The sequence below is a fragment of the Procambarus clarkii genome, chromosome 21 (assembly GCF_040958095.1).
Source record: "Procambarus clarkii isolate CNS0578487 chromosome 21, FALCON_Pclarkii_2.0, whole genome shotgun sequence".
In the NCBI taxonomy this organism is placed as follows: domain Eukaryota; kingdom Metazoa; phylum Arthropoda; class Malacostraca; order Decapoda; family Cambaridae; genus Procambarus; species Procambarus clarkii.
This window is the reverse complement of record NC_091170.1, coordinates 33,898,990-33,924,821: the sequence shown is the minus strand read 5'-3', so window position 1 is coordinate 33,924,821 and position 25,832 is coordinate 33,898,990. Positions and strand designations below refer to the sequence as shown.

Here is a 25,832-nt window from a genome sequence, read left to right as displayed (position 1 = left end):
CTGGGACGCTCTGGGATGCTCTCGGACGTAGGTTCGAATCCTCGTCACGGCCCTTGTGGATTTGTGCATTTAGTCCGAACTCTTCTTCCACAGGTCCGACCCGGTCTGTGTGGGCTGGGCTGGGCGGGGTGGCCAACCTGCCCTGCAACATGACCTCTCCGCTGCCTGCGGACCCGGCTCTCCTCGTCCTCTGGTACAAGAACGGCATCCACAAGCCCATATACAGGTCCGTGCCACTTTCATCATTAATTCCATATTTTGTTGTACTTGGCAAGGGAGTTAACAAAATAATCTTCAGAGTTACTTTTTCATTTATAATGGACTTGCTCTATGTCCCTAAAGGGGCGCGTTTCGCCAAAGTACACCTTTTATGATGGGAAATAAAAGTGATATTGTTGTTTTTCTAAAAAAGCAATCCTTTTTATCTATTATTATCATGTTATCCTGTTGGAGGGGAGATGCGTACCTTATAAGGTCACAGTTTCTAGAGGGACGTCCGGGCTCTCAGCAACGCACTGGAATGAATGAGTAGACGTCTCTATCAAACATAAATAAATAATATTCATGGCCATTATTAATATAAGTATCTTGACTCTCTGATTTCTGAAAATTTGTAGCTTTGTTTCTAGCTACACAACGAAATCAATTCAGCCCTTACGCAATTCAATTATATCACAACGTGTTCCCCTGTCCACTCTGCCAATGACATAGTAGCTCTTGGACTGCTTGGGTCGAATGGAACTTTCCCAAACAGGTAAGGAATGTAGAATGCTGCAGAACCAGGCATATGACCTCACGCTCGGAGGGTTGACCTGGCCTCGGACACGCCCTAGGAGAGAGACAAGAGACTTCACACCTCCGCCAAGTCTTTCTCAATGCACCAAACTTTTCTCTTGATTCCCATAACTGAATACGTGTGTACTCAATTAGCTGAATTTCTGCCTCTTGTATAATAATCACGACAGCGACGTACGATGGCCATCGCTGCGTCGTTGACCTCGTCACATCGTGCTCTATCCGACGATAGAAAACACAAAAGTCCTCACTGCCTGAAATTCAGTTTAACCTTGCACATGAGTGCACAAGACACTGTGCATTGTGTATACAAAGCGGCGAATCCACTCCAATGTCCACTCTAAATCTCCCACCTCTACCCCCTCTGTCTCCCCCGTCTCTACTTCCCTCTATTTAAACATGAACAACTCTAACCCCCCCCCCCTCTCCATCCTTCTCCTCTTACCTCAAGGAACCTCCATCTCTACCCTTTCTCCTTCCTACTTCCGCTCTCGCTCTCTCGCAGAAAATGTAAAGGCATCTAGGGATTCGCCCAGCCACTCTTCATCAATAATGAAGGGGAAACTGGGAGGGTTAGTGTCAGGCCAGACCCTCTCTTAATAGGAACAATAGGACTGACCTCAATCAAACTATGTCCGTTCCGTACCCAAAACCATTCACCCTGCAAAGTTGGGTGAGGCTAGCCCCAAGTAACGGGCCTCTAACCTCATATAGACAAACGGACATTCTAATATATATATATATATATATATGCGAACAAGCCTGAATGGTCCCCAGGACATATGCAACTGAAAACTCACACCCCAGAAGTGACTCGAACCCATACTCCCAGAAGCAACGCATCTGGTATGTACAAGACGCCTTAATCCACTTGACCATCACGACCGGACAAAATGAGGTGATAGCCGAGGCTATTTGAACCACCCCACCGCCGGCACTCGGATAGTTATCTTGGGCATAGCATTTTACCAAATCACCTCATTCTTTGGGGCAACACGTGAGGAACACAAATGATTTGTGTTCCTCACGTGTTGCCCCAAAGAATGAGGTGATTTGGTAAAATGCTATGCCCAAGATAACTATCCGAGTGCCGGCGGTGGGGTGGTTCAAATAGCCTCGGCTATCACCTCATTTTGTCCGGTCGTGATGGTCAAGTGGATTAAGGCGTCTTGTACATACCAGATGCGTTGCTTCTGGGAGTATGGGTTCGAGTCACTTCTGGGGTGTGAGTTTTCAGTTATATATATATATATATATATATATATATATATATATATATATATATATATATATATATATATATATATATATATATTGATTGTTATTTCTAACATATACAGTAAACGGCCAGATAGCGTTAAATAAATACTGTTGGAATATGTGATCAACAGTCTGGAGAACAATGTGAAATAAAAGCACCATAAACAAACAGAGAAAGCCCACTAATGCCAAGTATAAGTTAAACAATATTATTCCTCTCACAATATTTCATATTTATTAAAATATGATGAGCAATTTTCAGCTTTAGTGTTGCGTAGTAGCGTGTATGATTATCACTATATCATAGGAGCCATGAACAGCACTGGGAAATATATGTGCATGTGAAACATATATTCACATCTGAAAATATATATATATATATATATATATATATATATATATATATATATATATATATATATATATATATATATATATATATATATATATACATTGTTTCGTTTTTTGTCTTGTGTTTGTTCACCTCACCCAAAACTGTTGTACCTTATCACCTCACCCAAATGCATATATATATATATATATATATATATATATATATATATATATATATATATATATATATATATATATATATATATATATATAGTCTCCGTCTCCGTAAGACACTCGCCTGGCGTTCCGCGAGCGCTATGTCATGGGTTCGTATCCTGGCCGGGGAGGATTTACTGGGCGCAATTCCTTAACTGTAGCCTCTGTTTAACGCAACAGTAAAATGTGTACTTGGATGAAAAAACGATTCTTCGCGGCAGGGGATCGTATTCCAGGGACCATAGGATTAAGGACTTGCCCGAAACGCTATGCGTACTAGTGGCTGTACAAGAATGTAACAACTCTTGTATATATCTCAAAAAAAAAAAAAAAAAAAAAAAAAAAAAAAATATTAGTTTCTCCTGTATCTAATAGCCAGAGCGCACTACTTGGCCTACTAGGCAAAGCCCGGTTTGCCTAATAATCCTTGTTTTTCTACAGTTATATATTTATCTAAAAAAAATTCTTATGAAATGATAAAGATTTCCATTATATTATGTATCATTCAATTTTTGTAATTTGAGTTAACACTAACATATAAATACGACCAAACCTAAAAAACCAACCTAACCTAACCTAACCTAACCTAACCTATCATAACCTAACCTAACTTATCATCAACTAACCGAAACTAACATAACTAACTCAGTAATTCATGTTCTTATATTATATAATAATATTAATTAAAATAAACAAATTATATTATTTTTAATAACGAAAATCACTCTGCCTATTAGGCAAATGCAAGCCAAATGGTTCTGGCTTGCATACTAGGCCGAGTATATATATATATATATATATATATATATATATATATATATATATATATATATATATATATATATATATATATATATGTCGTACCTAGTAGCCAGAAGGCACTTCTCAGCCTACTATGCAAGGCCCGATTTGCCTAATAAGCCAAGTTTTCATGAATTAATTGTTTTTCGACTACCTAACCTACCTAACCTAACCTAACCTAACTTTTTCAGCTACCTAACCTAACCTAACCTATAAAGATAGGTTAGGTTAGGTTAGGTAGGGTTGGTTAGGTTCGGTCATATATCTACGTTAATTTTAACTCCAATAAAAAAAAAATTGACCTCAAACATAATGAAATGGGTAGCTTTATCATTTCATAAGAGAGAAAATAGAGAAAATATATTAATTCAGGAAAACTTGGCTTATTAGGCAAATCGGGCCTTGCATAGTAGGCTGAGAAGTGCGTTCTGGCTACTAGGTACGACATATATATATATATATATATATATATATATATATATATATATATATATATATATATATATATATATATATATATATATATATATATCGTACCTAATAGGCAGATGTCCATGTAATTTCTAATATGAATTTATTTGAATGCTTCAAACATTGCATACGACCCTGTTAGAGACCATTTATGAATAGAACTTAGTTTCTCTTTATTGACCTTAGACCTTGTATGTTGGAAACAATATAAGTATTTCCTCTTTTTTGTGTGTTTTATTTTGATTACATAATCATCTCGACTCAGACCGTCTAGTGATTTTGGAATTCATTCACTTAATATTAGTTTCTGTCCGCTTGTTGTGGAGTTTGTTGGAGTGCAGTAGCAGTTGGAACTCTAGTGAGTTCGCGCCTAGGTTGACTGTTCCAACATTATGCATTCCCCTCTTCCTCCTTTTTTGAAATCCGATTCCATCTGGGTATAAACTGTTATCTAACTTTTTTCTTCGGAATTTTCGGCTTTCCTACGTTCCGTGCCTGTTACACGAAATTTTGGACAATATAACTCATAGCATTTATTTTCATCTAGTGAGGACATACATATTCACGAGTGGAAATACCTACAACGTTTTTTAAATTACAAACTTAATTACATTATCCATTTCTGAGAATATTTAGGCATTTTTGGGGCAGTGCGTAACTGCATTCTATGCATCTATATCTGCATACTCCCCTAGTGAAGTATTTACATACATATGCCTTTTAGTCATTCTCTGCGATACAGTTTCTGTTACGTCACTGCCTGTACTTGAGCTGTCTGCTACGTTTTCTGTTGTGTCACTGCCTGTAATTGAGCTGTATTCCACGTTTTCTGTCGTGTCACTGCCTGTAATTGAGCTGTATTCCACGTTTTCTGTCGTGTCACTGCCTGTAATTGAGCTGTCTGCCACGTTTTCTGTTGTGTCACTGCCTGTAATTGAGCTGTATTCCACGTTTTCTGTCGTGTCACTGCCTGTAATTGAGCTGTCTGCCACGTTTTCTGTTGTGTCACTGCCTGTAATTGAACTGTATTCCACGTTTTCTGTTGTGTCACTGCCTGTAATTGAGCTGTATTCCACGTTTTCTGTTGTGTCACTGCCTGTAATTTAGCTGTCTGCCACGTTTAACATGTTCTTAAGTTGTTAGTATCTCTTGTACTGACTGGATATGGCTGTATTGTTTTCGTGGGTCATGTGTGTGGTGAGCCATGTGTGTGGTGAGCCATGTGTGTGGTGAGCCATGTGTGTGGTGAGCCATGTGTGTGGAGGGCCATGTGTATGGTAGGCACTGTGTGTGGTAGGCACTGTGTGTGGTAGGCACTGTGTGTGTGTGTACATTTCTGGGTCACGTTCGTGGATATTGTGCCTAGGTCATTTGTGTGGTGTATGAGGCCGGTTCACATATGTGGAGCATGTGCCTGGTTCGTGTGTGTGGAGAATATATCTGTGTCATGAGTATGGGGCATGTCCCTGGTGCATGTGTGTGGAATATGTCTCTAGGTCATGTGTGTGTGTGTAGAATAATGTCCGTAGGTCATGTGTGTGGAATATGTCTCTAGGTCATGTGTGTGTGTGTAGAATAATGTCCGTAGGTCATGTGTGTGGAATGTGTCTCAGCGTCATATGTGCGGAACATGTGTTTTAAAAATACTTTTAAACTTGTTAGGATAACAAACATGAAAAAGTTGTTTCGATACAAGAGAAAAGCTCATGGCCCAGTGTTTTACATTGTTCATTTTTCTTTTTACCACAATGCTAATACAAGCTATTTTTATTTAAATTTTATTCGTAACTGGTCACAGATAAACCAGAGAGAGAGAGAGAAAGAGAGAGAGAGAGAGAGAGAGAGAGAGAGAGAGAGAGAGAGGGGGGAGGGGAAGGAAATTATCAAGGGAAAGCGCCAATTGGAAGGGATCACGATAAGGATTTATAATGGGATAGGGGAAAGGAATGGTGTCCAACCACTTGGGCAGACGGGGATTGAACGCCGACCTGCAGGAAACAAACCCGTCGCTCTACCGTCCAGCCCAAGTAGTTGGAGAGAGAGAGAGAGAGAGAGAGAGAGAGAGAGAGAGAGAGAGAGAGAGAGAGAGAGAGAGAGAGAGAGAGAGAGAGAGAGAGAGAGAGAGAGAGAGAGAGAGAGAGAGAGACAGAGAGAGATATGTTGCGCGATATAAAGAGAAAGAGTAAAGCTTAAGGAGGGATAATGTTTTAATCCTCTTGAGAACCAATCTTAATTTGTCGTCGACTTCCAACAGTTCCTTAAAATATATAGTAAGACGTTCCTACATGTAAACACGGAGACTGCATTAAAGAGAAATCTCGCTAATACGAATTTTAAAGGAGCTATTTTTGTGTGCTTACAAAAAAATGAAGAGTATAAGAATATCGTAATTACGGAAACTGCAGAAAGCCTATTGGCTTATAGGAAGCAGTTCCTATTTATATCCTACCACAAGATGAAGAAACGTCGACGTTTCGGTCCATCCTGGACCATTATCAAGTCGTATGTGACTTGATAACGAATAGTACAGGACGGACCGAAATGTTATCGTTTCTAGTTACCATAACGCAACCACATTCCAGGAGGATGGTTTGGGTTAATGTTGAAATAACTATTCCCCTTGACACTATTTGTTGCCGTTGTTCGTCTCATTATCAGCCTCAGAACTGTTGTTTTGACTGTGGGTATTTCTGTGCTTCAGTTTCGACGTGCGGAGCGGCCCACCTTCCCACTGGAAGATCCCGTCTCACCTGGGCCACCGGGCCACCTTCCACCCGACCACGGCCACTCTCACACTGCAGAGGGTCGAGGCTGAGGACCACGGAACCTATCGCTGCAGAGTCGACTTTAGGGTCAACCCCACCCTCACCTTCACTACCAACCTCACTGTTATTGGTAAGTTCTTGATCCTACCTCTCACCTTCACTACCAACCTCACTGTTATTGGTAAGTTCTTGATCCTACCTCTCACCTTCACTACCAACCTCACTGTTATTGGTAAGTTCTTGATCCTACCTCTCACCTTCACTACCAACCTCACTGTCATTGGTAAGTTCCTGATCCACCCTCACCTTCAATACACTGTCCAGAAGGAGATGAGAGACTCCTAGGTAACGCCCTCAGTGCTGTGTGGTAAAACCCTCCCAGACTCTTCCCCCTGAGCCTCCACCTCACATGATTGGAACATGCTCTCAACTTCCACTTGGCCTGATCTGATCTGCAGTGTGTGTATTTTGCATAATTTCACGAGCTTGTTCTTGCACTAGCCTGAGTACGGCACATGTGTGTTGAGTCCCTGTCCAAACTATGGAGATAATGAGCTTGGAGAAGTGGCATTGGGATTTACATATTAACACCAGATATCATGTGAGCAGAAATTATGAGATTCCTAAAAGCACACGACGGCTGAATATGATCAGGTTCTCTTTACCTCTCAGCCGTTAGAATCGAGCACCCGTGAGAACTGAAGAATTCCACATCTCCACTCTACATGAAACTTTTGTATCAAAACTAACCAGCTCTTCTCCTCTGAAACACTCTCCCAACTGTAAGAACGTATACTTCCTGTACTCTGGGCGACTCCACACCTGGTTTCATCTGGCCCCCGGCATGACCTTGGTAACAACAAGAGTGCATACCTCCATGCAATTCTTGGCCGCATAACAGTCACGTGTTTTTATATACAACATGAGGTTCGCGCCCCAGGAGGTTCCTCACCGATCATTATATCCATTTGATAAGGAACTGATGGCCGTCCTCCCCTCCGCCCCAGTCATATTACATTACAATTAGCCACGAGTCATGGAGTTCTCGGAGACTCGGGGGACAAGGACAAGAACTATAACTTTTTGTCTTCTCTCTGCGGGGGCGTCTTAATGCTCTCACTATCTCCCAGGGGATAGGAGGATTGTCAGGGGAGGGAGAAGGCTTCCTGGTCCCTGGAGATGGGAAGGTTGTCTGGGGAGAGAGAAGGCTTCCTGGTCCCTGGAGATGGGAAGGTTGTCTGGGGAGAGAGAAGGCTTCCTGGTCCCTGGAGATGGGATGGTTGTCAGGGGAGAGAGAAGGCTTCCTGGACCCTGGAGATGGGAAGGTTGTCTGGGGAGAGAGAAGGCTTCCTGGTCCCTGGAGATGGCAAGGTTGTCAGGGGAGAGCGAAGGCTTCCTGGTCCCTGGAGATGGCAAGGTTGTCAGGGGAGAGCGAAGGCTTCCTGGTCCCTGGAGATGGCAAGGTTGTCAGGGGAGAGCGAAGGCTTCCTGGTCCCTGGAGATGGCAAGGTTGTCAGGGGAGAGCGAAGGCTTCCTGGTCCCTGGAGATGGGATGGTTGTCAGGGAAGAAATAAGGTTTCCTGCACTCAGGATAAATATGTCAGGGGGAAAGAGAGGGGAAGCGAGATGTGTGTTAACTGGGGACATGTAACAGTGTCCTCCGGGGGTAACAAGCGCTAGTCAGGAAGGAAAGGTGGGAGCAGTTTCCTTTCTTTCCAGCTAAGTTATCTTGAATGAGACGTTGATTCTCTCTCTCTCTCCCTCCCTCTGTTTCTCTCTCCCTCTCTCTCTCTCTCTCTCTCTCTCTCTCTCTCTCTCTCTCTCTTGATTGTACAATCGAGAATGCCGGGTTCGAATTCCGGGCGGAACAGAAATGGTTGGGCGCGTGTCCTATCACCTAATGTTCCTATTCACTTAGCAGTAAATAGGTACCCAGGAGTTTGTCAGCATGTTGCGTGGTTGCATCCTGGGGCGGGTCAGTGATTCGACTCTGGTGGTGGAAAAGGACCCTCGATATCAGCCTAACGTCTACAGTATATATATACTGGCTGCCTGTCTCCCGTCACAATGAATTATTATTAGGTTGCATTTCTCCATGTGTTATAACCTAATGATGGATCCGAGAGTCTTTTACGTCTAAAATAGAGTCTTCAATGACGGATATCTTTATCCTTATCCACAAGGATTTTAAGACATTATTTTAGCCGAAGAGCAATCACTTGTCCAAATTATATTTTATGAGATATCCGAAAAAGTTACTTGAAGCATTGGGCGAGGAGTCAGTAATTCTCTCAGGTAATTAGTACAGTCTCGCACACAGGAAATTACTTCTAGTCCCAGGAGCCTCCTGAGGCAGTTGGGCTTACTGCTGCCTCGGAAGTCTACAGAAACTTTTCCTCTCAAGTGTAATAGTCGATAAATTAGCTGGAATATTATATAAGACACTGCTACTGGAAGAAGAAGACTTCTGCAGTGATATTCCTCTTCACGCTGCTACTGCTGCCTCGCCTCACGTAGTGGTGAAAGCAAAAAGACTGACAATTATGTGAGCCGTGTGCCAGGCGACTTAGAATCATCTTGGCATGAACGCAACGAATGGCGTTCCGCTGTTCGTTCTGTTGGGGGAAACTGTGCTGGGTGAGGCTGAAGCTCCTGTGTTCACGAGGACGCTAATATATACACAGGATGAAGGAGAAATACACCTGGAGGTCACGCCCCAACCACGTGGAGAAGAACACCGATAAGACTAACGTGAAGTTAACGAGCTGACAGTTCCAGCCCCGCTCCTGTGCCAGGTAAGTCCACTAGGGGCTTACCATAGCCCGTGCTACTTGCAACTTTTTGTTCCCAGTAGCTGAATCTATAACAACAACAACATAACGAGGCGACAGAATCAACGCTGTTTTGCGACATAATTTACCGGCGAAAGTTAGGAGAGAGAGTTATGGCAGCATCGCCCAGCCGCCACACACCAGATTCGCTCTTCCTCGCATGTAGAGTTATTATCAGCAAGTTCACTTGTTTCAGTAAGTAGCACAATCTAATGGGCACACTAGTATCATTCTGATGGGCACACTAGTATCATTCTGATGGACACACTAGTATCATTCTGATGGGCACACCAGTAGCACTGCGATGGGGATACCAGTAGCACTTTAATGGGAACACCAGTAGGACTCTGATGGGGATACCAATTGCACTCAGTAGTGGATCTGACGTCGTTGATGGACTTTTTGGTCTGGGTCAAAAGTCTTTTAGCGGTCTTAATTAAGAATATTTGCCGACGGCGCTGCAGACTCCCTTCCTTAACTAGGGGGGCAGGAGGCACCTTAGAGGAGGCTCGTGTCTTGGGGGATATAGAGCACCTAGGGTATAGAGACAGATATTTTTAGACCTATGGTATTCGGGAAAGATTCTAGCGAGGTCGGACGTTAGTTCTGGGGCTCGCCTCTAAATGTCTACCATTGTAGATTCGTAATTATTCATCCAAAGCACATTTAATTTAAAATAGTTATTGTCAGTTAAGAGGATTTAGTTCTTGGGCTCCGGCTCTAGCTCCAGGACCCGGTTCAGCGTTGTAATTTCGTAAGTATTCATATGATATAAATGAAATTTGAAATATTGATAATTTGGATTAAGTCTGTGAACAAGAGTTAGTTCTTGGGCTCCGGCTGTAGTTCCAAGTCATAGTTCATCTTTATTGTTTGACAAACGTCGTCGCTCCAGAATTTTGGGGTAAGAGCCTTTGGTTGCCATAATTTGTAATGTGCAGCGAGGTCAAGTGTCCAGTAATCTTATATATTGATGCTTATATACATTAATTAATCATGCATATAGTGATTATGAAGTGATATTAAAGAATAAAGATGAAATAGCATAATGTATAATCACTTGTGATATAAAAAGAATACTGACATATGTATATGTATTTGTGTACATGGATGTATATATATATATATATGTGTGCATGTGTATGTAATATTAACAGTTGTGTAACTAGCCTTATAAGATTGTCACTTGCTTATCTAAACGAACTACGGGCTTCAGTTCCTGAACCCCGTTATGTGCCTCTGTAACCCTTTCCACCACCGCCCACGGGATGGGTATGGGGTGCATAACAAAGGAATGAATAACAACTCTATCCTTCAGTAATGTTGACAACACTCACCAAAACAGAAATGCCATTTGTGTTGTCTGCAATATAATTCTATACCATTTGAATATAATTAACATATCTCCACTGCACTCACTAATGTGAATAATTATTATTCACTAATTATTCACTCCGGGAATTTAAAGCTTCACGCCTTTAATGTAAAGGTCGTAAACGATCCGCAAATAATATTAATAATAATAATAATAATAATAATAATAATAATAATAATATTAATAATAATAATAATAATAATAATAATAATAATAATATTAATAATAATAATAATAATAATAATAATAATAGTAATACTAACAGGCAAACAATGGGTGTGAGGTTCTGGGCCGGGCTGGTAAACAGTCCCGTCCAAGTCTTGAGGAGCAGACGGGAACCTCAGCCTGTCTACGGAGAACCGTCAATAACCCACAAGCGTATTTGTTACTAAATACGTAATAAAATGAAATACGTCAACCCATCTTAAGAGGTCGATGATTCTGAATATTCTTATCCAGATCCATCGATTTAATCCAATATATTTCTGAACTTAACCAAACACCTCGTCTGGATAGATTTAGTTTCACTGTTTAAGAACTCTCACTACGCTCAACCAAAATGTTTCCGCCAGTTGGGTCACCTCATTATTGAGCACTTTATTAAAGGCGAGCGTGTCTCAATGTTGCCTCAACGTTGCCTCAATTGTGCCTCAACGTTGATTCAACGGTGCTATAACGTTGCCTCAACATTGTCACAATGTTGCCTGAACAGTGCCACAATGTTGCCTCAACAGTGCCAAAATGTTGCCTCAACATTGTCACAATGTTGCCTCAACAGTGCCACAACGCTGCCTCAACATTGTCACAATGTTGCCCCAACATTGCCACAACGCTTGCCAATAACGTTGTCATGCGTTGTGTGCTCCGCGAGAGCTTCACAATGTCAGTAATAATATTCTGCAACACAACAACACTTGCCAAGTGTTCTTGTCAAGTGCGGAATATTATTATTATATTCAAGTGCATGAACATCACCATGTTGTCAAGTGCGCAACATGGTGGGCTTAGTGCACTTGTTCCTGTTCTGGAGGGGACGGTGTTGTTAACATTATGTTTGTGTGTGTGTGTAGTTCCCCCGCGGCGCCTGGCAGTGTACACGGAGCTGGGCGTGGAGGCGCGCAGCATCGTGGGGCCCTTCGCCGAGGGTGACACCCTTCGTCTCACCTGTCGCGCCTCGGGAGGGTCGCCGCCCCCTACTGTCACCTGGTGGGAGGGCCCGGTGCTCCTGGACATGACCCCGGAGGTCGAGACCCTGGACCAGGTGACTAACACGCTGGTGGTGCCCTCACTCTCCCGGCGGGATCTGCACCGGACTCTCACGTGTCAGGCGGCCAACTCCAACCTCACCGCCCCCCTCGCCACTACCGTCACCCTCGACATGAACTGTGAGTCTACACACGCCTTATATATTATGTTCCTCCTCTCTCTCTCTCTCTCTCACTCTATATTATATTGCTCAACTTATTCACCTTCACGGGAGATCTCCCGTCACGCAGGGTGCAGTCGCACCTCCACAGATCTCCAGTATCTATTGATACTGGTAATGGCTCATAAGAGCCACCACTTACGGGCTATTCATGCCCGTGCCACCTTCTGGGTGGCTTAATCTTCATCAATCATCAATCTTATTCACCCTCATACTCTGTTTACTCGCTGCGAGCCACATTACTGTGACTCACCGTCTCCATTTCTCCGTGGATTGAATACTGGATAAGGTCAGCAGACGGCCTTGGGGAACCTCGATAGCAGGCTTCTACATGCAGAAAACAGCAGAAAAGATAGCACAGCAGGCTTCCTGTCCCCGGCTCTGGGAATCATAAGGTGACCAATAACACTGGACTTCGAGGTGGATCCACATGCAAGGCAGGTTAAGGTAGGACACGGGCTTCCTCCACGAGAACAGGTTGAAGTATCTCTTTCTGTTGGAGGAGGAGATGTGAGTTTGGTGTTACAGTGCGTTAGGGTGCCTGAACATGAATATAAACAATGGCCTGAATAAGACACAACCCGCAACAATGCGTACAAGCGGGATACAAAAAAAAATCCCCCGTTATTTTTGCAGGGGAATAGAGACGAACTGATTTGGGAATAGGGTTTTGGGTGAGTTAAATTTAGCTACAATCTGTTATTATTGAGAGGAGCAGTTTCATATATTTCAACAGCAGATTGGATACGTGTGTGTGAATGGGGCTGATTTAAACGGGACCCGCCTGCTATCAGCCAACAGGCCGACTGCGTTGCTCCCTTATTTTGTTCCCTTATATTTTACACACATTTACATTTCCAGCATTCATCAGTTACCTCATGTCCTACTTTCTCTCAATTTACAGAGACTTCCCTGTCCATATTGCCTATTCCCGTTGTCATGTTTAGAACAGACGATTCTTCCTGTTGTCATATGCCACTGCATTTCACACGCTACCAACGGAAGCAGCAAAAGCAGGATGCCCAATACGCCAGGCACACTGGCCATGTATCAACACAAGGATCAATGAGAACAGCCATGTAAGTGGACCTTTCCATCAACCATCAGCCCCACGAAACGCACCACTGGCCGCGAGGACAAGAGTGAACGCGGGTAATCTCCAAGCAAAACAAGATGGAAGGTGATGTTCTCTGGCCAGCGGGGAAAGCCCTAATAGAAGAAAAACAACGCATCGTCTGTGCTGACCGAATCTGTGTGCTGACTGACGCTGTGTGCTGACTGACGCTGTGTACTGACTGACGCTGTGTGCTGACTGACACTGTGTGCTGATTGACACTGTGTACTGACTGACGCTGTGTGCTGACTGACGCTGTGTGCTGACCGACGCTGTGTGCTGACTGACGCTGTGTACTGACCGACGCTGTGTGCTGATTGACACTGTGTACTGACTGACGCTGTGTACTGACTGACGCTGTGTGCTGACTGACGCTGTGTGCTGATTGACACTGTGTGCTGACTGACGCTGTGTACTCACTGACGCTGTGTACTGACTGACGCTGTGTACTCACTGACGCTGTGTACTGACTGACGCTGTGTACTCACTGACGCTGTGTACTGATCAGTTACGCGTACAAAACAACGCTCTGTGCTGCACATTTCTTCATGCTGAAAATTGTTTGTGCTGATCATTTCTGCGCTATTTGCTGAGTATGCTGTGAAGTGTCTGCTGTGGAGACACTGCTCAAAACGCCATAAAAACGCTGCTGACACATGCTGATCTGCTGCGGTTCGAAACAAGTCTCTTCACAAGGCTAGGCTAAAGGTCAAGTTGCAGCTGTATTCAGCATTGTTTTTTTTCATTTAAATTTATAAGCGATCAGAAATATTAAAGTAGTTACGGTTAATTGTTAAGTAAGATACTCAGCGCAATAAGTGTCTATAATTTTTTGGGACTTGTAATATGATAAGTTTATACATAGACAGTTAACATGTTAAAGAGTAACTTGTTATTGTGGTGAACCGAAATGCGAAAAAAAGCTTGAAATTTGCTAACAATTTCCGACATCAAAAGTGCTGAAAGAAAAAGGCCCCTTGTACTTAAACGCTCTGAAAAAAAACTGGTATTGATAGAGATATGTTGAACATTTTAAGCCTAGACTGAACAATGTTAGGGGGAAATCATTCATATCAGGAGAGGCAAACAACTCCAAAATAAAACAGTTGATCAGTAGTGCACATGTACACAGCTGCACAGTGTGAGTTTGCTCGAGTTGATGAGGAAACTGAGGCGCCGTGAGAGTGACTGGAACACTCACAATCACACGTCACCGTCGAAGCCCTCGAGAACCTGGTGATGATGAAAGTGCTCTCACTAATGTACTTATCACTGCTCGTCGCACGGAAGATGTTTCATGTGATGACTCGTAGCGTGGAGTACGTTGTCAACAACGGTGACAGCAACTGTGAGCACTTCATGTTATGTCTGCTCGGGGCATGATGGTCACTGACCACAGGCTGCTGAAGCCTATCTTCAAAACTCCGTAGCCAAATCCAGCCGTGCACATTGAGAGATGACCTCTCCATCTGCAACCACACAACTTACTGAGAAGCACAAGCTAGCAAGCTTACTGACTGCATCAGTCGATATCCTGTCAACACCATTACTATTATTACCCATTAACCTGTGATACAGTACCAAAGGCGCTCATTCGTGACCAGTTCCGAACTGCGGTCCTACAGGACCCATCGCTTCAAGCAACAGTGGATACATTTACTAAGTAAAAGTGTCCATGTAACCCACCCTCAGGAGTGGCCCAAGATCCGTTCAAATACGTTACGTACTCAGGGAGTTCATTGTTCCTCAGCAATCAGACCCCGTGTTGTAAGGTGATCGGAGAGTCCAGTCAGCACTTGTCTCAGCAGCGTGCTGCGAGGCTCCACATCATATGTTACAAGCAACTGATGTGTACCAGAGACTGGTCACAGCTGATCACTCACATTCTCTAATAGTTAAGAAGATAATAAGGCAACTGCAGATGCCATTTGGCGCAGACGAGGCAGGTCCTATTTACATCCACCCAAATTCATTCCTATACATGTCTGACCTTCACTTAAAGCACTCCAGCAAGTCTACGATTATAATGCTATATGGTAATTTGTTCGAGTTGCAACTCAATATTTACCAGGTCTTTCCTGAATCTAAACTAATGCAATTTATATAACATAAGAGCATAAGAAGAACATATGAATGAAGGAAAAGAAATTATCACATGCTCATCTACAAAAGCCGCCATATCAAACCACAGATAAGTGGGGGGGGGGGTGTATTCCAGAGAGGAGTATACCTTACTGCTTGAGTATATGTATGGAACTACATTTGTAATATTTTTTTATAGTGGAAGATAATAATGTAATTCTCTAATAATATAATAATAATATAATAATGTGTGATCCTCTGCTTTATTATGTATTAACATTAATTATCTCTTGCTCCCATAATGTGCAACGTGATGCGTTTTTTTTTCTTGTGTCAGGATCAGTTTGATTCAATCAATTGATGACATCTTCAAGGCGACGAGTATGAGCTGGTCTCAAGTGTCGGCTCTGCTTGACATTTAAGTTTGTGTGCCGGAAGCTTCCTACAATATGAAATATTTTGGCATACCCGATAATTTTGTTAAATAGTTGCCTTAGTTGTTCTTAAGTCTTTTTATGTCTGCTGTGTTCTAAAAAAATGTTCTACATTTACTCCCAATGATTGAACGATAACAAAAGCATCAAGGCTGCTCCCTGTGAGATAACTGTATCCTTTTCTGACTTAAGATTTTATCGCCAGTTTCCTTAGGTGATGAATGAGAGCGATAATGAGAGACTCATTATCAGTCTCTCATGAGCATCAATATCCGGAACCTAGTTAGTATCGATTGTATATAAAAGGCACCTACATTGACTCGCCGTCGTAGGCAATAATAGAACGAGGAGTTCCGCAATAATACTAGGTTGAGATGGCGACAGCTCAATCAAAGCAAAACAACTGTAGTTTACCAATGCTGGAAAGTATTAGTAACTTGCTTAATGCTCTCAATGATACTTCTTACTGACCTAGAAGGGTGTGCATCATTGCCACTCAGGTGTATTAGTCAATTAGTGATGCCACTGTTAAATGTCGATTATTATGATAATTGTGTGCAATTGCATGAAAAGATCTGAAAACGAGTAATGTATGCAGACGGTGAGTCACAATAACGTGGCTGAAGTAACGATCACCCGCCAAACACACACCGAAACTACGACGTTGGTACAACGTTCGAACAAGTTTTAACACCTCCTAATCAGTTATAACAACCAATATAGCAAGTTGTAATGACATTTTAATACGTCATAAACACGTTAAGCCAAGATGTAACAACTTTATTACAAGTTGTAACAAGCGGAAAATAGAGACAGTTTCGGTTTGTGTTTCCAGGGGATGACCAGACCCCACATCAGAAAACGGAGAAACGACAATGTTTCAGTCCGTCCTGGAGCATTATTACCAAGTCGTGTGGATGACTTGGATGACATTCACACTTGATAATGGTTCAGGACGGACCGAAACGTCGCCGTTTCTCAATCTTCTGATGTGTGGTTTGGTTATCATGTGTATTGTAGTTTTTTTGCGTTATCGTGTTGCAATGTCAACTGACTATAGCCCACAATGGCAACAACAAACATGCTCCTCTCAGTTCCTGATATTAATGGATTTCTTAATTTGTTGGCTAATCATTGGTAACAAATTTCTTTGCAAGGAACGGCAGTTAGCCCGTGCAAGATGTGGGAGGCGTCATTAGGCTAATTGCAGGAACGGTGGCAAATTAATGCTTGCTCTAAATTTATGTATACCAGCTTAGAAGCAATGTGACGCAGTTTACTTCAACGAATTTGAGCACAGTTGTATCCGGTATCGAAGGACCTTTACTTTAATGTGGAACGCAGTGTTAAGCAGAGCAAACGGCCGTTGTTGCTTCTGTTCTGCTGACGACTCCACCCACCAGTAAACGGAATTATATAATTAACTCTCGCCTGTTTGCTAAATTTCGACAACGGTATATCTCCACATTAACTGAATCGGATAAATGTAATCATTCAAGTGTTTTTTTTTTTTTTTTTTTTTTTTTTTTTTTTTTTTTTTTTTTTTTTTTTTGAGATATATACAAGAGTTGTTACATTCTTGTACAGCCACTAGTACGCGTAGCGTTTCGGGCAAGTCCTTAATCCTATGGTCCCTGGAATACGATCCCCTGCCGCGAAGAATCGTTTTTTCATCCAAGTACACATTTTACTGTTGCGTTAAACAGAGGCTACAGTTAAGGAATTGCGCCCAGTAAATCCTCCCCGGCCAGGATACGAACCCATGACATAGCGCTCGCGGAACGCCAGGCGAGTGTCTTACCACTACACCACGGAGACTGCTAATGTTATTTCAACATAGTTTTCAAGTAGAACGATTCATTAACTATCAATATAAACTTGTAGCTTTTTGCTTGTAATATAATGAGAACCACAGTTTGGTGATGTTAAAACCTGAAAACATGCCTGGTACCGATATATTTTTAGTTATATATACATAGATATATAGATATAGATATATATTTAAGTTAACCGTATTTGTTCAGCTTGTGGTTCGCGGTTCCCAAGCGTCCATAGTCTTCTCAGAAGTTGCAAAGATGTTGACGCAACGTGTCCATCTGGAGTTTATTCTCATGAAGACGGAGTATAAGTAAATTTTAGTCCAGCAAGATGGACAAGTGTGGACACTGGTGTTCTGATAGTAATGGGCTGTATTAAACCTAGATTGGTGGGAGATTGTGAGAGCCAGAGCAGCACGACCAACCTCGACAAGCTCTTGGTAGCTACTATGAGACAGTTGGCGTCCAGTAGGATAAGGATGCGGCGCCTGGTTACCAGTCTCGCTATTAAAATATTATTTATCATTCCCTTTGCGAAATTAAATAAATTCAGAAATATATATAATCCAATTCCATTAGAGGAGCGTTGTAGATGATAATTAAGAACAATATTGATTATAATGAAAGCATGAAGCAGAGGTTGAGAGAGAGGAAGTGAGTGTGACACCTCACAACTATACGAGTGAGGTGTCGTCCCTCCACTGACAGTTGTCACCTCATTGGCCGACAGTTCCGCCACTGTGGGTGCGCATGCTGACCAGCCGGGACCCACTGAGCGCCGGCCGGCCCTACGACGTGGTGTGTCAGGCCGCTGGCTCCCGGCCCCCGGCATCTGTCACCTGGCGCCTGGGCAACACCAGACTCAACACTCACACTGACAAGGTGAGTTACTGCCTCTCACCACCACCTTTATACCACACATCATGGTATGTATACCGCACGCTACACATCATCTTACCTTACTAACATCTCGCACCTCCAACAAGTAAACTTTATAAACATGATTCAAGCATTAAAAACGGGGCGTCTTAACCTGTGTTGCTCACACTGTACGCAGGGAACTATATATATGTACACTCAACATAGCTCACCCTACACACGGGACACCATGCCACACTCCCACTACGAGCACGTCGTTCTACTACCCGTTTGACCGCGAGCACGTCAAATTACAAGCACAAGTAAATCTCGGTCAACAGACCACAACAAGTATAGACACGCTTTCAGCAGGACAACGTGACCAAGTTACGTAAATCACACTTTTCAACTCGGTTCAGTACACACGTTTCCTGGTTGTTTAAACACAACACGCTTATTCATTTTCGAACTTTACAACACATCAAATGCACGGACGTTAAATACACACACACTCGAGCGACGTGATCACCAGCTTCTGTAAAAGCAAGAAAGGCGGGAGACACCGTGTCGAAGCCCAACCAGCCCAGTACACCTTACTGGGGTGACACTAAGGTGATTAGTCACTCAAAACGCCCCCAAGCTCTCATTATATAAAGACAGACAGAAAGAGAGCAAGGGAAAGAGAGAACGAGAGAGAAACCGAGGGAGAGCGGAGAGGGGAAGAAAAAGAGTGAGGAAGAGAGAAGGTGAGTGACTGAAAGAGGGAGAGAGAAAGAGAGAGAAACCAAAGGAGAGGGGAAAAGAAAGAGGGTGGGAGGAAGAGAAAGTGAGAGAGACAGGGACAGTGAAAAAGGTTGAAGCAGGAATGGGAGAAAAGGAATCATGGAAGGAGGAGCGATAATGAGGGAGAGTGAGAGAGAGAGATAGAATAAGAGAGACCAAATACTTGGGCTATTGTCACCCAAATTAGAAGAGTGATTGGTCTAGGGTACGGGACGGACATAGGCTAGCTCAGGTCGCTATAAATAAAATAAGAAACAGGATCTGAATGCCAAGGTCGCATTCAGATCCCCACAATGATTTTTGACATTGCCCGCCAAAACTATACAACTAAATATTTTGAAAATAAATATTAAAAAAAAATCTCTTTCATATAGATTATTTTTCACTGATCTCAGGAAAATTAAAAGAAATTTCCTGCTATCCTTAATTTGTCCGTAGTAGCACAAAACAGGCGATCCTCCCCCAGCTTCTACTGTTTTTCAAGCCCTGCCCCTTTATCATAGTAAATAAATCTTCTCACTGCTGACCACTCACACTACTCACACTGAAATGGGAGAAAATTATATTTTTTATACAAAAAAAAGAGACAAAGACAGAGAAACAGAGACAATCAGGTATGCTTTTATAGCAAGATCTATACCAATAAGAGAGAATATCTATCTGTTTATCTCTGTCTTTCTCTAAGTCCAAAGTTGGAGGCCAGACACTTTGGGCTAGTCTCACCTAAATTTCTAGGAGGTATAGTGTGGGGTATGGAATGGTCATAGGCTGGGAGGAGCAAGCCTACATTAAAAGCTTTAAGAAATATAGCGTGTAACTCAACACCTCGGAGTAATTTCCATGAAGTCTCAAATGACTACGTAATGAAATCGGGGAAGAGATGTCCGTAGAGTGTGAACTTGCTGTAAAGATACTCCAGCCATCTATTCGCACAGTTCCTTAATAATATATTTTCTGATGGGGGAAGAGGGGGGAAAGTGGGGTTAGAGTAGGTGACAGGGAGGAGGGTAGGGGGGACTGGGGAAGCCAAAGTGGTGGGGGAGAGGGGAGGATGAAGGGGGGGGATAAGATACCCATATAGTTGTTTCAGTCCTATATAATGCATTTTCTGAGAGAGGGGAGAGAGGGGGAGGGGAAGGACTAAGGTCATAGGGAGAGAGGGGGATGACCTAGGGGAAAGGGGAAGTGGGGGGGGAAAGAAGAGGACGAATAGGGGAAGATGAGACGTTTGTCTTAACTTGCGATTACATTGCATAGATTCCGGGGGTCAAGGTCCCCGCGGCCCCGGTCTCTGACCAGGCCTCCTAGTTGATAGACTGGTCAACCAGGCTGTTGGACGCGGCTGCTCGCACCCTGACGTATGAGTCACAACCTGACTGATTCAGGTATCCTTTGGAGGTGTTCATCGAGGTCTCTCTTGAACACCATGAGGGGGTCTGCCAGTTGAACAGCCTCGGTCTCCTCATGTTGATGGCGTCCTCTCCGAGATCCTATAACACTTTTGAGACGGGGGGGGAAGGGGTTGTTACACCCACAGAATGAACTGTCAGTTGACTGCTCAGTGTCAGCAAATGGGTTGACCTCGTTCGCCAGAGGTAATAACCTCGTCCCCCCTGAGGTTTGAGGTATGACAGCAAGGTCAGCGGCTTTTATATGTATCTGGCACACATAGTGTACACCTATAGAAAACGTATTTTATTGTTTGCTAGCATCTTATGCCAATTATTTATATGTGAGATTGTTAAATATAATACCAAACATTTCATTCATCGCTATTAAGTGTATTTGGTGTAATTTAATAAAGACTTGAGGTCAAATACAGCTTTATGATTGACTTACCTACCGAGAGCATGTATTCACTTGATTATTTACGAGCAAATTAATTACAGTTTACCCCCCCGTGTGTGTGTGTGTGTGTGTGTCAGCTGAGTCAGGAGGGCAATGTGACGACGAGCGAGCTGCGGCTGACACCAGAGGTGGCTGACGCCGGCAGGGTGCTGACGTGCCTGGCCCAGTCCCCGGCCCTCGTCTCTCTCCCTCTCCTGGACGAGTGGCGCCTCGATGTTTACTGTGAGTACCTTCATGCTGACTCTCTGAACCCTTCATACTGACTCTTCTCTGTACCGTCACGCTGATTCTCTGTACTGTAACGCTGACTCTCTGTGTACCGTCACGGTGACACTGTAACGTCACGCTGACTCTCTGTACCGTCACGGTGACACTGTAACGTCACGCTGACTCTCTGTACCGTCACGCTGACTCTCTCTACCTTCATGCTCACTCTCCGTACCGTCACGTTCACTCTTGATGCAACACAGTGTCACATCAGCAGCTAACAACACCTTCTTGCAGCAGGAGATCCGAACCCACCACTGACAGGTGATATGAGACCTCAGGCTCCACCCTCTGGACATGTTATAAACAATAGTAAACTAACTGAACACTTTATGAACACTGGCAAATACGGCACTTGACACTTGCAATATCAGAACAACAATGCAATTAACACTGTTACTGAAGCAACAATACACAAGTCATTAACACTAAACACTTTAATTAACACTCAATTAATTTATGTTAATCACTGTCACTAAGGCAATCACAAATAATTACGTTAACACACCAATAATTCTAACTAATTATACACTTATTGTTAGATTATAACACAGACAACATTAACAACAAGGAAAGTCATCGGTGTTACTAAGACACAACAGTTAATGTGAATACGCGTGACACAGAGTCCACTGAGACAAGGGTTACACCCCCCCCCCCACCTCGACCCCGTTACACACACGAAGATCACCTCACTTAGAACAACTCACAGCTCTAAGGACAAACTTCACAACAGTTGTCACTAGTTATGTGTCACTGCTTCACTGGCAACATTTGCTTTAAGACGTAACACGTGACACTGAGTCTCAAGAGTCGTTAAATATGACACTAGTTCGCAGGAGTCCCTACACAAGACTCCACATGTGTAATTGAGGTCCACCTCAATGGTTCTCTATTCTATAACACGTGGCTCAACAAGGTCTTTCTTCGTTCTGAGTAGCTAAATTTAAAACAATAACAGGTCTTTCCACTGTCTCATAACCCTCACTGTTGTCGACGGCTTATCCGTACTGGCGATGTAATTGCAATTAAATCCTTATTAGATGTTAATCCAATCGCACCTGCAATCACCAGTGATTCGGGTCTGGTACATTACAGATGGAAAAGTCTCTTTAATTATTACAGACGTAGGTGAAAATTGGCTGCCTCCGAGCTCTGTGAGGCAGCGTCTCTCCACTTTGGGTTTTTAGCACTGAAAGCCTTATTCTTGGGGAGCTCCCGATGCCCCTGGAGGATTCCGTGACGTCATCACTTCACGACCAATCACAGCACTAGGCCTCCCAAGTGTTGGCTTCAAGTGCCTGTAATTGGTGCGCGCAACTGTTCTTGTTTCTGGCGCCATCGCTAGTTCAATGGCTTTCCGCCAGGGGCGCCACTATCTCAAGAGGGCTGAGAACTAAGGGAGTTGCGCCCAGCCAGCAGCCCTTACAACATGAGTTTGTGCTATGAGGGAAGCTCTCCTCACAATCAGCCCTTACAACATGAGTTTGTGCTGTGAGGGAAGCTCTCCTCACAATCAGCCCTTACAGCATGAGCTTGTGCTGTGAGGGAAGATCTCCTCACAATCAGCCCTTACAGCATGAGCTTGTGCTGTGAGGGAAGATCTCCTCACAATCAGCACAAATAAGTTATCCCTTGTACTCTTGTGCAACTAACTCGTCCCCTGTACAACTAACTTACCCTTTGTTCACCTGTTCAACTAACCCATTCCATGTACACCTACCTGTACAAGTAACCACTCCTATGTACATCTATACAACTAATCTATCCCTAGTACATTTGTACAACACGCCCACTGTACACCAATTTGATGTGTTTTACAATATGTAGATCAGCTGTACCCTCGTGCTCTTTATACCTGTTAAGAGACATTACATCTATATCCCTGTACGATACGTGTTTCCCCCTCCATTACCGTTTACTGCCCTGCCAGACGTTCCCATGTCGACGCTGTACCCGGGTCGGAACCTCAATCTGAGCGACATCGAAGAGGGAGACGATGTGTACTTCGAGTGCTCCATCAAGGCCAACCCCTGGGTCTACAAGATTGTCTGGCTCCATGAGGTAAGTCACTGCTAACGCACCAATAATCACTCACATTGTTGAACAGTGAACTAAAGCAACGTTCATTTTAAAAAACTACCGTAAACAAATGTTTAAATGTTACTGTCGTTTAGTAAAAAAAAATTGTTTACCAATGTGTAATATAATTAGTTGTGTTGACAAAATGTATTGGCAATTTTGGCCAATCAGAGTAATTGTGGTGTGGATACTGTGTATATATATATACTCCTTTTGATGAGTGATGATCACTCATGAGAGAATTGATCATTGCCATACATAAGAGAAGTGATCACTACCACACATGAGAGAATTGATCACTGCCACACATGATACGGGTTGGGTCTATGGAGATGCCCTCACAAAAATTAATCTCCAGCACCACACATATCAGCAATTACTGAGAATCAGTAATCATATATCCCCCCTTATCATTAAAAAAAAAACATACATCCATGGGGATGAACACAATATATAGGCTGATCTGAGCGGTTTTTTTTTTTTTTTGAGAGAGGCGTTCCACACTGTCTCGTTACAGGGCCAGGAGCTGCAGCACAACGTGTCAGCCGGGGTGATCATCAGCAACCAGAGTCTGGTGCTGCAGAGGGTGGCGAGGACGGCCTCCGGCAGCTACTACTGCGTCGCCTCCAACATCGAGGGCGACGGACAGTCCAACCCCGTCAAGCTCAGAGTCAAGTGTGAGTCACATCTTTGTGTCTCTTCATTCGTATACAAGTGGCAGTCACTTTCCTCTTGTTCGTGTATCTCTCTCTCTTTTTCCTCTTCTTTCTCACCATTAACATTATAAAACATTCACTTCACATTTATTATTCGAATGTTATTAATTATATAATGAAATCTTGAGTGTGTGTGGGAATAAGTCTACATTGTATTTCTTGCAGCAACACATATTTTATTCATAATGATAAAATGAAGCAAATAGTAAGCTTCTTTCTTAATTGAAGAAAACACCTATTTTACGTCATGAAGTATAAGCCGGTTACGTCATAAAGTACAGTGACGTATCGTCATAACTTACAGGGAAGTAATGTTATAACATACAGGGAAGTAGTGCTATAACTTACAGGTGTGGTGATGGTGGTGGTAGTGAGTGTGATGGTGGTGAGTGTGGTGGTGGTGGTGAGTGTGGTGGTGGTGGTGAGTGTGGTGGTGGTGAGTGTGGTGATGGTAGTGAGTGTGATGGTGGTGAGTGTGGTGGTGGTGGTGAGTGTGGTGGTCCCCGAGACATTACCGAGGATGGAAAGAGCTGCGTAAGAGGAGTTAATTATAAAATGTTGAAGCCAAGGTATCCTATATTGTTCTCTTATCTCCTCAGGGCAACTGGCTGCCCGCCTCCTGGAAGCGGGAGGCGGGGTAATGATGATAGCCAGTTCAATCTTCCATAAAAAAAACACAATATTCCAAACGTTCTCCTTTAACCACCTCTCTCGAATTAAAACAAAAAATAAAATGCCGTTTTCCAATCAAAATCTCTGTTTACCACTATACTACAACGGCACTATTTTACCCCTAGGTGTCCCTTTCATCAGTGCTATATAAATATCCACTTTGGTGTGTGTGTGACAGTCTTCCTGGACCCCCACAGACGCGCCCGTGTGTCGCAACCCACAGATGACCTACCACGGCGCGGCCAGGTACGAGGAGGTAAACATCCCCTGTCACCTAGACGCTCACCCGAGCCCCATAGCCTTCAAGTGGACCTTCAACAACAGCGGCGAGAGTGTTGACATTCCTCCGGTGAGTTAGGACATTAGGTTACTGGAGCTTCAAAACAATTATGAGTAACTAACCATTGCAGGAAGGAGTCCACCTTTTCTCACTAGATGTGTCGGCCTTGTATCCAAGTATACCCCAGGTGGAAGCAGCCCGTAAAGTAGCAGTTTTCCTTGAGGAACACACAGGAGAACTTGCAGACGATTTACGAGACGCCGAAGGAAGACGTCCTTTGGAGAGAGCGAGAGTGGTACAGTGCCAGGTCCTATAGGAGACGCTCCGGTGTGTTAAAGCTTAAAGCTTACCGTAAAAACCTCCCGTATAGCTTACCCGAGTGTGAGTGTTGTTAATGCGGAGGTCTCCGTGCACACAGCCCACGAGGAGCAAGGCAAGGTGTATACACCGGCCCCACTCTTATACTTCAGATATATTGATGACATTTTTGGAGTAATGGGACGCAGGGAGGTAGAGGTCTAGAATGTTCACACATGGGCTAACGGTGTCCAACCCAAATTTGGCTTTAGATTTGGTAATCTAGCCCTGAGGAGCTGCCCTTCCTCG

At 43.3% G+C, this 25,832-nt stretch overlaps 1 protein-coding gene across 1 annotated transcript in view; it reads left to right on the top strand.

Annotated features, from left to right (window-relative positions):
- The window catches only part of LOC123760618 (protein turtle homolog B), a 223,250-nt gene that overhangs the window by 182,068 nt on the left and 15,350 nt on the right, over window positions 1-25,832 (top strand). Inside the window, exons 2-9 of the mRNA XM_045746344.2 lie at window positions 94-226; window positions 6,578-6,771; window positions 11,918-12,232; window positions 18,451-18,602; window positions 21,287-21,431; window positions 23,410-23,540; window positions 24,076-24,235; window positions 25,144-25,295. Coding sequence (XP_045602300.2) covers window positions 94-226; window positions 6,578-6,771; window positions 11,918-12,232; window positions 18,451-18,602; window positions 21,287-21,431; window positions 23,410-23,540; window positions 24,076-24,235; window positions 25,144-25,295 — 1,382 coding nt within the window. The remainder of the gene's footprint in view (window positions 1-93; window positions 227-6,577; window positions 6,772-11,917; window positions 12,233-18,450; window positions 18,603-21,286; window positions 21,432-23,409; window positions 23,541-24,075; window positions 24,236-25,143; window positions 25,296-25,832) is intronic.